The sequence below is a fragment of the Lytechinus pictus genome, chromosome 4, assembly GCF_037042905.1.
Source record: "Lytechinus pictus isolate F3 Inbred chromosome 4, Lp3.0, whole genome shotgun sequence".
Classification (NCBI taxonomy): Eukaryota; Metazoa; Echinodermata; class Echinoidea; order Temnopleuroida; family Toxopneustidae; genus Lytechinus; species Lytechinus pictus.
In genome coordinates this window covers 15,666,763-15,679,521 of record NC_087248.1, presented here as the reverse complement: position 1 = coordinate 15,679,521, position 12,759 = coordinate 15,666,763, and the positions used below count along the sequence as shown (strand labels likewise).

General features: G+C 35.8%; 1 protein-coding gene across 1 annotated transcript; it reads right to left on the bottom strand.

Moving 5' to 3' along the window:
* Positions 1-341: 341 nt before the first annotated feature.
* LOC135153883 (V(D)J recombination-activating protein 1-like) lies at positions 342-12,134 on the bottom strand. Its single transcript, XM_064098490.1, has 4 exons — positions 12,043-12,134; positions 6,997-7,183; positions 5,549-5,966; positions 342-4,648 (listed from the first exon to the last, which is right to left on the bottom strand). The coding sequence occupies exons 2-4, from the start codon at positions 7,173-7,175 to the stop codon at positions 2,831-2,833; spliced, it is 2,415 nt and encodes an 804-aa protein (XP_063954560.1). The 5' UTR covers positions 7,176-7,183; positions 12,043-12,134; the 3' UTR covers positions 342-2,830.
* Positions 12,135-12,759: the final 625 nt, after the last annotated feature.

The window sequence follows — 12,759 nt, the reverse complement described above, 5'->3', positions numbered from 1 at the left end:
ATGGTGTTTCATAAACTTGGTTACTTGTGATTGGTGACCCGTTCTGGCACTTGCGATATACTTATATTTCATTTCAATATGATATTTTTGGAGAAAAATATGTATACATTCATGACACTCTATGAATGTCATAATTTCATTCGAGATTAAAGGGAGAAAACAAAGTATCAAAGAATATGATTTTGTACCAAAGAATGGGTCACCAGTCATTTATAACCCACATATACATGTAACCCTGTGATATGCTGCCTCGAGACATTCAAGTACAATGTATTAATTTATGAATAGACATGACAACTTTTTTTAAAGAAAAAAATACATTCTGGATAACCAAACATTTTCATAAAGAAAGTTCATATTTAATAACGGATGAGCCAAATCAAACTAGTGTTTTAAATTTGCATTCTCCTGTTTGCACAATTGTGAGATACATGTATATACAAAATTCTGAAATTTAGACACTCCATGTGTTTGCATGAATCATCAGACTAAATGTACATGTACAAGATGAAAATGTTTTTTCTCTTATTGAGCTGATTGAAATTGTGTTTCATAAATGGGAGATAGTTTTCTGCGATAAAAAATAATATTGCATAAAGTATAGTAAAGTTATTGCTAAATTACAATATGGTATATCAAGATAGACTGCCGATCGTAATGATTTTTTCATGATTTGACTGAGTACCGGTATGTACAGTACATGTAAGCTGGTGTTCATACATGTATTGTAAATTTAATCATTCGATTCAATTTGACAAGTTGACTACACCTATTTTAATATATCTTTAAACACCTTCGATGAATTGAATGTAAGAATGATTTAAAGTAAGTACCATATGTACATGTAATTACAATAACAAATACATGTACCTGCAAACCTGTAATAATTATGTAGTTACTCTCAACATCTTTTTCTGTTAAAGGATATAAGATCTTTGTCATATCACTATAAAAAGCAAACAGATTTGGCGTAGTCCAACAAACATTTAAGTAAATACATGTATTTTAATAATTAAAATTGTATGCTTACTATTTATTTTGTAATTACTCACTTGTTAAGGGGTACTCCATGATGAAAATAAATTAAGAAAAACACAATTTCAACAAAATCTTAATGAAGTACAAAGTTTGTCAATATTTTGTGAAAATAGTTAAACAATGTTTGTATAATTTATGTACATCGTAATAAATATTCATTAGGTGACTGATGTTACATCCCCACTTTATTTATCTGGTTACATGAAATCATGATTATTCAATATTGGAGTACAGTAATAATGATACGTTATTCAATCAGTTGTCAAAAAATTCTCAGTAGTCATGGAGGTAAAAAAAATGAATACACATGATTTCCTTTTAATACAATATGAAAGAACAAGTGGGGATATCACATCACTGTGTGCAATGCAATTTACCTTCAGAAAACTTCAGGATTTATATAATTTCGGTGATTCTATAGCAAATCGGCAAACACTAGTTCCAAAATGGTTTGTAAAGTTTTCTTCATTATTCAAATTCACAAAGAGCAATGGAAATATCCATACATACATTCATTGCTACATTTCAAAGAGGAAAGTAGTGTGCTCTACAATGTACACCTATTTAAAATAGATTGGTATTTCAATAAGTTCCAGAGCATTATAGTAATCTTCTGTTTTAAAAAGGCAGTCAAATTTTGTGTCATTATTAAATGTGAATGATTTGTAGTACCGCTTTGATTTTTTTTTGCGAGCAAGAAATTAACTGGATATAAGATCATGTACATGTACACTTGCATAGATAATAAATGCAGATTCATTACCATGCTTCAAATATTGTATATTTAATGTGACTTTTTCTAGATTTTATTTACAAATATTTCAAAAACAACAATCTGCTTTCCTATTTTCTGAAAGTATATACAGGTAACTGGTAATTCTAAAAAAAGACAAAAGGTGAGCAGACAAAATATATTCAAGATAACTGGAAATATCATTGAGATGATTAATACCCCCACCCTCCTCTGTTAGATTTGGAAGATAATCTTTCAGTTCTTTATTTAAAAAAAATATATATTTCAGCCAATTTTCATGAGCACTACTAGCTATAAATTGGAAGCCATGGTAACATTACTGAAAATGTGTCTTGCACATCTTCAGCTCATGACACATGTGTGCCAATTTTCTTGAGCATAGGTCATAAAAAGTACATTGTAGTCCGACCTTGATTTGCATGATGTTTGCACATTAATTGATTAAATATGCCATTACCATAGCAATAGAGTTCCCAACACATAGGGTGATTTCAAGTTCAGTGTTGACCTTTTGGTGTTGGGTCAATTTCTACACAATTATAACACCAAACATAAAATGAGGATGGTCCCGAAAAGTCACTCACTAGTTGTTGAGATGTCAACAATGTGATCTGGATCAGTTTTACAAACTCTGAATAAGTTTTGGAGCTAGGGGAAGCAATCAAAATTTCAACACTAGCACCAACACCAAGGCTAACACCGAAAGTGAAATGTTCCCTAAGACCAAAGTTTTATGAGCATTGGTTAAAATTGAGGAAGTAGACTGCAAGACAACATTCTTTGGGTCAGATCATCACCTGTCAGGTCAAAACATGAGCATACTAATAGTCGACTATTAATCACCATATTTTTAAACATTTTTTTTTACAAATCTGAAAAGATGCCAAACAATGTTCACAAACAGTATGTGTATAAAAAAATCAATATTTTCAGTTTTTGTTTGCTAGAAATACTAGAAAATAGAGCTATACTCTAGATAGGTCCATTACAATAGTTGTAAGAACTAAGTGATGGCGAGACTTAGGGATCCACTTGTCATCACTTGCTGGTACTAGGGGCTGAGGGGCACGTAACCTTGCTGTGTCCCTCCTTTCCACAAATTGAACAATGATATTTCCTCTTTACTAAACTTGCTGCTCGCAAGGCACGTAGCTTCGGCGATGTATACATCCAATGGAACCACAGTACATCCCTCAAGCTCTCCTCAACGGTACTTCTCCTAGAAGCATACTTCCTGAGATGGCGAAACAATTTGTTTGCCGCCTCACTGCCTTCGCCACTTAGAGCTCCAATGCTGCCTGGGCCATCTTGGTCATCAAGGATTTCTTGAACATGTTCAATTACTTTGTGTAAGTAATTTGGCCACATTACGTAGCCAAAGTTATCTAGCAGTTCTTGGCCCATCTTGACTGCAGTAGCCTTATATTTGATTACCTCCTCTCGAATGGGCTTGAGAGCCCTGTACACTTTCCTAAGTGACCTGAATTTTTGAAGAACAGATGAAAGATGATGCCTCCTCTCAGCTGAAGGGATGAGTTCAAGGAAGCATTCCTCATTCTTGACATCAAAAAGCGCTCTCGCGTAGTTACCAGGCATCATTAGCGTTGGTGCCAACCCGATCCGGGAACGTACATGGTCATTAAGCCTCTTCTCCGCGTCATTTATGTATTCCTTTATATCCTGATTCTGTTCCCAAACTTGTATCCCTGCAATTTCTCGAATGATAATTTTCTTGAAAAATTGGCCCAAGTTGATGTCTGCGTGTGTTGCATCCAACAGCTTCATCCTCGGATCCGACATCAAAAGAGGCACTCTCTTCACTCCATGTGCAACACTGACAAGTTCTGCTTGTGACAATTTGTCCGGATTTACCTCAATGTATTTCCCAATGTCCATGGTCTCCTGGAACGTTCGGTCTATGAGAAAAGTTCCAAGAGCTGATTTTGCTGTGTCTCTAGTTGCATGGCACAGGGTGCACAAGAACTTTGACCCACTACCTTGTAGCCCACCATCCGAACGATCTAGTTTTTCGTCAATCATCGAATTATAAATCTTTAATTTGTGGAGACGCGTTGATCCATTGCAGTCATATACCTTCATATATCCTGATTGCATAGCACTTCTCTCGTATTCAATGTTCCGTAACAGCTGGGCTGACGTTGATGGCGAATTCTCATCACCTACAGCTTCGAGAATTGGCCTGCATACATTGACAGCATTCGGTTTCTCCTCCTCAAATACGGTAACTCGTGATCCTTCCTTCTCTGCCTCACATTTTAAAATAACAAATGACGCCCGGAACGCTTTGTCTGGTAGGTAGGTATCCGCAACTGTTTTGTAAACTGAAACGTCACCCATTCCATCTGCACCGTCTTTGATGGTGGTGTAAATGATTGTCTCTGGATCATCAGTGGGCAATCCATTTTCTGCCAAACCTTGGCTGATCTCCATGTCAAGCTCTTCCAGCGTCTTGGCAACTGCCTCCCTGTAGCTCCATGCGACGCCAACACAATTCGGGTCTGCAAACTCCCTGACAGTTGGACCACCAAGAAGCTGGGGCTCATATGAGTTGGCGAATCTATCGTCCTGGAGGGATGCAAGGCTCGGCTTCACCGGAGTGTGGTGACAGTAACTTGCTGCGTTTAACATTCCGAATCTAGCAGACCCTGGCATGTATGACGCCTCCCTATCGTCCAAAGCTCCTGGAGGCTTCAAGGACGTCTCACCCTTGCTCCTAAAGAAGTGGTATTGTTCAGCGTATTTGCCCTTAGTCTCTAACAGCCCAACTCGCATGGCGAGGCAATCGTCGACCGAGAGGCCATGAGATGAATCCACCTCTCTCCAAAGTTCAGATACCTGCATATGTAAGACAAAAAAATGAAATAAGATGGCTGCAATACACATATAACAAAATTAATTAAGGTCTGCCATTGAACAAGAATACATGCATTTTCATGTAATGAATAAACTAGGGCAACCAACACTTCTCTAATCTCATATTAAAGTAATTAACTTATTGAAAAAAAAAAAATTCTGATTAATTAGTTTTATTTTGCAAAATGTGAAAATATTAATAAAAAGTTGTGTATATTAACCGAGGGGGGGGGGGGTATAAATTAGAAGAAAAAAAATAAAGCTTTAGAATAATAAGTTGCTGAATTTTCACATTTTGCATCTTTAAATTTATGAAATGCTATCTATTTTACATCTTTTTAAAATTTGTCCCGATTTAGTTGGAAGCTGTCAAGAAAATGAAGATTAACCCATCTCTTGATTCTAAAAGATTAGTTTTAAGATGTGACAAACAATCAACATCACAAAAGTTTACATGTGAGACTACAATATTGGCATTATTGTGGTCCCACATGCCAACTTTAATGGTGTTGACATAGTATAAAACCAAATGAAAATGATCGTTAATCGTTCATTTTTTTCTTGGTTTACACTCTGTCAACACCATTAAAGTCTACAAGTGGGACTACAATAATATTCCAACATGTAGACTTTCATGGTGTTCAAAAGATTTTCAGAGTCCAGAAAGAAATGTAGAGGTAAAATATAAAATTTCAGCAACTTTTGGGGAATTATACATTTCTCCTCCTTTGTTCAAATGGTTTTAAATTTAGGTAACCTACATGTACATGTATAAGGAGACTTGATGAGGTTTGTATGTGATCAATTCCAAAACCCATAAAATAGAAAGTTAGAGATTTTGAAATAAGATCAAAGACAAAAAATGATCATATGATCACTAACCGATTTGTATCGAGAATCCTTGGACTTGAACAGCTTGTCCTGTAGAAGAAAAAACAAGACATCCGCCTCGTCCTCATTTTCCTTCTCACAGTAGTCTCTCATGTAGTCTGACGCTCCTTTAACCCTCTTCCTTGCTGAATCTCTCTGAATTGAGTGCAGACTTTCTTTTGCACTCCAAATGAACTTCTTTTCTTTCACGTCCTTGATTGGAGAAAAAAGGTTCCTTGTTGCATCTGATGTCGTCTTAGGAACGATTGGTCTATATGTAGCTGTAGTCGAGGCAACAGGTTGTTGTTGCGTGGGTAACGTGGGGCAGATGGGACACGAGTCATCGGTGTGGGGAGAGAAATCTGCCAAATTTCTTCCACTTCCTGGATGTGGGTCTCCTGCTTCTGGATTGAACCTTGTCAGTCTTAATCTGGAAAAAATGAAGACAGATACAGTTATTATACATGCTTTTATTTCATACAGGTCTACATTTGAAAAAAAAAATAACATGAGGAATGGCAATGAAAATACAAAAACATCCTAGAGATATTTGATTCCTTTCTGTTGTCTTTTTTTATCCATGGGTTATAAATTTCACTCATACATATTCCATATTTAAAACGAATTTTCATGCTTTTCCATCCCCACTTTTGCTACATAATTGAATTTAACTAGCATTTGGAAAGAGATATACAATGGAAAGGTAAGGGGAGGGGGCGGGGTTGACGAGTGTAATGGTTTGAATATTGAATGCTAAAATAACTTATACTACAGGTACATGTATAAATACCAGCAAGTCACATTACACTTTGTCCAGCACCAGAAATTTGAAATTTTTCAAACCTTTACATACTGTACAGGGGCCGCGGAATGGTTTTCAAAGTGGGGGGGGGGGGGAAGCTGACTATGCTAAAAATCACAATCATATGGTAGTTTTTATGTTTTTGTACATGGTTTTGGAAAAAAGTGTGGGGGGGGGGGGCTTCAGCCCCCATCTGGTTCTGCAGCCCCTGCTGTAATACTTTCACCTGGGTAATTTGATGGAAAATATTGATTTTGGCTTACAGATTACCTAACTGAAAAATTTACAAAAAAAGAACATTTTGCTGTCAAATTGAAAATACTGTAAGGAAAGAATGTAAAGTCCCTTATACATGTATATCATTTTTGTATGCTGTAGATTATCTGATAAGGATATGTGTAGAACAGAATTTTGAAGGATTAATCATTACAAACCCCCTTCCAATGAACTTCCAGATAAGATTGAATACAAAATTTTAATCTACTCTTGAAAAGAGCCAATATAAGATTTTGGAAAATGACTGCTTCTACGCCGTTTAAAATGAATATTGCTAATATCTCTACTATATGATCAACTAGACAACAGCACAAATATTAGTGTTGCAAATAATGTACCATTAGGCCTACAATGTAAATGTATGTTAAAGAAATGCACAAACCTGCAAGTTGCACAAAGCTTAGGAGGATGAATTTCCGGATCATCTCCCATAACATCAATTCCATAAACATCACGCAGCAAATCCGAGTATTTCTCTTTCGGAGACAGACTTTTGCTGGTTTTGACCTTGGCCCCACAGACTCGACAAAGCCGGGTAAGACACATGACATGGTGATCCATTCTGATACCTGGATAGTAAAAAGTGGCAAATTCAGAGGTTTACTGTATGACACTCTCTCTAGATTTGATAAATTTTTCAATATTCTGTCTCTGAGCACTCACTTTCTCTTTTACTGAAGTATTACATTTATAATAAATTGGGAGTAAATTGTTCAAAGTTAACCAAGCAGACATGGATTTTATTGGGTACATTTATTTGGTCAAACTACAAAGTTTTTGGAAGAGGCCACAGGAAAAAAAAAGAGAAAGAATTGACTGTGCATTACAAATTAAGTTGAAGATCTGAAGCCCACTTTGAGCTCTTTGAGTTTTGTTAACAATTATAGTGATTTAATTTTATTTAGAATATATGCATCATTCGTTTCAATCAGGAAATCATGGATATCAGGCATCATAATTGTGTTATGGCATGTCATAGCCATACACATTCTACACAGCTACAATTGTAAGCAATAAACTGAAATAATTAGGTGAGATGTCTAATATTGGAAATATTTACAATTCTTCAAATTTTCTGGGGGAACAACAATGATTATCATGAGAATATAGCTTGTTGATAACAATGGAAAACAATCCATAAAGAAGCCGCAGCCATTTACATGTAGAGATTTTCATACGTAGGTAAGGAAGTTATTAGAGCTTATATGCTTTTCTAAAATAATCCCTTTGAAATTCAAAATTTTGGTTAGGCCTAGACAAGTGCACTTTATAATCACTTTTGACACCTGCAATAGAAGATATTCATTGAAAAAATTGACTGAATTTTGAATATTGAATTTCATTCATGTGACGGCCTCAATATGAAGCCTTTCTCATCAAAATTGCAGAACCCTGTGTAAAGTGAATGGATGCTCAGACATTGTGAACCATACATTTCTTCAATCTGAATTATGAATATGACTGGCCGAAGGGGTCCCCCCCCCCCCCCCCGAAAAAGAAATATTTCTCAATTCTTTCAAGATTTTTAGGCACGCTTATTCTGAAAAAGTATACATGTAGGATCATTATCACATAAAAATTTGTAGAATTTAAAATTCATGTTTTGTCTTAACTTGAATTATAGGCACAGAGACACAAGCCCCCACCCCCTCCCATTAAAACATGTCATGCATGTACACAAAATTTTACAGTGGTCTTAAATGATAGTATATCAGTATTGAACGAAAACTTAATATACTAAATGTGAAATTTAGTACTAGCTTCTAGAAATGTCACTTTATATAAATACAATATACATGTAGGCCTACATGTACATTTAGATATGTTATCCAAGAGTGGGTGCAGCAACAATTACTTAACGAGTAACTTGGATAAAGTCTTTTAAATCAAGGTTAATTGCCATAAAATATCTAGATCTGGTGCAATAATAAAGCTCATGTTTGTAAAATCATGAAATCTTAGCTCGAATTAAATTTTTTATGATGATCTTTAATAGGCCTATATAGAGAAGCAATGAGGGACAGTATTAATATTGCATCGAAAAATACCAAACATTTGATGGAATTCTGAGCTTATTTTGTTCATTTCTCAACAATCATGCATTTTTTAATAGAGCTATTTGGCAGTTTTTTTTATATTAAAACTCTTTGGTGTGAATTTCATTGGATCCTGTTCAAATTAATTTTGAGATCCTAACCTCAACTGGTATTTATTTTTAATGCTAACAAAGTTAACATTTCATAGTTTAATAAAATTCTCAGTTTTTTCTACAAGGCGCAGACATCCAAAAAATTTAAAAATAGGCCATTTTTTATTAGGACATTGCGTAGGGATTGTGTGAAGAGAATAAAAATACCTGGGCAGACATTTGGGACATCTTATGAAAATTAAATGATGTAATAAATACAAATAGAAGAGAAAGTGAAATACTTAAAGCATACATTCTGTATAACTACATGTATTAGCCAAAACAGAAATTTGGAAATCAATGGGAATAGGAAAGGAGAGGAAATAGCAAAAAATGAAATAAAATGAAAACAGAATAAAAGTATATAGAAATCTAAACAAGAAAATTTGAAAAGACCCCCACCCAAAAAAAAATTACAGGAGAAAAAAATAGTGGTTTAGTCTAGATCTAGAACCAGGATCGACACCCTAGTTTATGGACATTTGACCTATAAAAAGAAAAGAATGGGAAAAGGACACACAGACACAAGATGTAAGAAAAACAACATTGATTGATCAAGATAAAAAGAGCAAGAAAAAAAACCCAACAGATTCAGAAATGGCAAAAATAATATTGAAAAGAAAATAGATTGATCATATGAAGAGCTCACTTGCATAAAAGGTTAGGTCCATTTTTCGTCAAATTTGATTTTTATGTCTTAATGTATTGATTTTTAGTAGCTCTTTAACATAAAATACCAAAGAAAAGTTGAAATTCCTATAAAAAAATGAACTACAATGGCAAAGAATAATCACTTTTTTTCAAAAGGGGTTAGGTCCATTTCAGTTTAGTTGCAAAAGGGGTTAGGTCCACACAGATTTTTTTTTGAAAAGAATATTTTTTAAAATATGAAGACAGGTAGATTTCTTTAATAACCAATTTTATGTTCTCATTGTAGGGTATCATGAAAATTCAAATTCGCATAAGAATATTGCAATATGGGAGAATTAAAAAAATGTGATTGGACCTAACCCCTTTTGTAACTTTACTCTTTTGAAGAACTCATTTGTCAAAAGGGGTTAAGTCCATATTTCATTAATTTTATTGTTTTCTGTCTCTAAACCTCTGAATTTTTAGTCCCTCCAATGGTACCAAAGAAAATTTGAAATTCAAATGAAAATGTAAATGAAAGTGACAAAGACCAATCACTTTTTTAATCAAAAGAGATTTGATTTATTTCAGTTTTTTTTGCAAAAGGGGTGAAGTCCACAATATTTTTTTTTCAAAAAAAAAATTGAAGACGGGTAGATTTCCTTTATACCCAATTTTATTTTCGTAAGATAGGGTAGTACATCATGGTAATTTAGTTTCTCACAAGAATATTGCAATAAGTGAGAATAGAAAACAGGGTTTTTTTTCTCGGAATAGTCCAGTGGACCTAACCCCTTGGCTTTTGCAAGTAAACTCTTCATGAGATTACAAAAGTGGTGTTAGGAAGAGAAATGGATATGTGAGCTTGAGACACTTTATAAGTGGAAAAGAGAGAATGAACTACAATGTATTTGTAGGCCTAACATTAAAACTAAAAGAACATTTTTTTTTAAATAATTCTTGAAGAGAGAAAATAAAATTCAAAGGAATGGAAAATAAGATGAAACTAAAGAAAAACAAAACACTTCAGACCTTGACGCTAACATAAAAAAAAACCTTTTACTGGTTAAAGGGAATTTTCAACTGAACAAAATGAGATCTAGATTATAGGGATTCATGTTAGAAAATGATGAGGAAGAAGACGATGAAGAGCATTGCAAATTGGAAGAAACAAAATTAGATATAGCTTACTGCATGCAGCTGCAGTGACATAAACCACACATGGAAATACAATGCAACTACATCATTGATAACTTATCCGGGTGCACGGCAAGCATTGATTGCACATACACACACACTACGCTCCAATCCATCTCTCACACGCAACAAAACAACAGCTGCATTCCATTCTGCCATAAAGCGAAGGTCATCGTGCTACTACTGATGACCCCCAGGCCCTCAGCCACCGCTCCACGCTGTGCCGAACGAACCCCGAACACAGCCGAAACCAGCCCAACACACGTGACGTTAACGACACCGAGCTCTCTCAAACACAACACCATTATCGAAAAATGGCCGCTTGGGCATACGTATAACACTAAGGTGTATTGGTTTTGTCTATGTCGCTCTCGCACAGTACATGTCGCTCACATAGGCTTTGTACACAAAAACACACATGATACACTGAACAGGTACGTACGCTTCCGAAATTTTTGTGACAAATATCTTCCGAAATATGACTTACCGAAATGCAGAAAAACACCACGATGTCATGAGATCTTCCGGAGAAACGTATATACACCGTATAGAGAAAGGCGATATCTAGATCGTATTCTAGGCTGAAATATGTCGTGTTTTATATCAACTTTTTCGGGGATTCGTCGAGAATTTCGTCGCACTGCTTTCAAACCTCATGAGAAAAGTATATGCAAATGAGAGACCAAACACCCAATCAGCTCGCAGCTTAGTCCGAGTAGAGATTTTGTGAATGAAAAATGACGTCATACACACTCGAGCGATCGTTCGATTAGATTGCGCATGCGCGGGTTTCCTGTACAAAAGTTCGATGTGCTGAGGAAAAGCATTTCAATGCTCATTTTTGCCGTCGAGAACAGACGATGGTGGCAATGCACACTGTTTACGCACTTGCAATTGGCTTTTCATTTGCCCATAGCAATTTTGCTCAGTGCCAGTGGATCGGCCGACCTTTTGGTAACTCTACCTGCAGCTCGGCCCGGCATGGGCTTGTTTACATGCAAAATGTCTAATTTTTTTATGAGTTGACAGAGTCATATAATCTACCAGTCAACTGTGGAACAGTATATCACATTAACAAATGGTTGTTTTCTCTCAAAATCCTGGCTAGGCGAGTCAGTGCAAGCTCGCTCTCAAATCTCATTCTCAATGCCGCGCCTATACTCCGAGTCCGACGCGGCTGCACAGCTTCATACCGTCTTCCGACCGCTTGTCCTCCCCTTCTCACGGCGAAGCTCATTGTAATTGCGCCGATACCAGCATAGACCGGTTTTATGTGGAATGAATATTTGTAAGCGATAGACCTCTCGATCTCCATTTAATTCACGATCAGTAAGCACTTAAACCGCCTTGAGAAAATATCTATAAGCTTAATAAGACATTATAAATTACATATAACTTTCTAAAATTACTTACAACAAACACAGCCTCAGGAATACCAGCGGGTTTTGCAAGATTTTTTTCACTGTCTCCGGCCATGTTTAGAGATCAAAAGTATATACCAATGAGCGTAGAGGGCAGCAAAACTTTGGGGACAGAGTTATCATATCAATAGACTAATAACTCTGTTTGGGGAAAAATAAAAGGTGGAAAAAATGGGGGGGGGGGGGGGTCGCGTCACCCATCAGTCAAAGTTGTTGGCCAATTCGTCCCCGAAAAACTGTTTTCCTCCCATATTTTCTTGCTTTTGGAAACTAAGGGGGTTCGATCGAGGCGACTGGCTTGTGAACAGACCCGGGAACAGACTAAGGCAGATCTTCTTTGCCAAGAAAGGAGGGGTGGTATACTGCTTCAAATGAATTAGGATGATAAACATTTAGGCCTAATACTAGGGACACTTTTTCTGCAATAGCCTATATTCCTTAAAATCATGAAAATTACTACCCGATCTTAAAAACATAGGAGGGAAAAAAAATCAAAAGCCGTTTTCTTTTCGAGCCTCGTTCTTATCATCCTATTTAGGTCCATGTTCTTATATATAGGGGTATTGGGTGATTTCAAGTTCAGTGTTGACCTTTTGGTGTTGGTGTTAGGTCAATTTTTACACGACTATATAACACCAAACATAAAATGAAGATGGTCCTGAAAAGTCACTCACTAGTTGTTCATATGTCAATAATGTGATCTGGATCA

Coding starts and splice junctions, on each gene's coding strand:
- LOC135153883 (XM_064098490.1), bottom strand. CDS start 7,175: ATGGATCACCATGTCATGTGTCTTACCCGGCTTTGTCGAGTCTGTGGG. Junction 5,967..6,996: donor AAGCTTTGTGCAACTTGCAG/GTTTGTGCATTT, acceptor CATTTTTTCCAG/ATTAAGACTGACAAGGTTCA. Junction 4,649..5,548: donor AGGATTCTCGATACAAATCG/GTTAGTGATCAT, acceptor TTACATATGCAG/GTATCTGAACTTTGGAGAGA.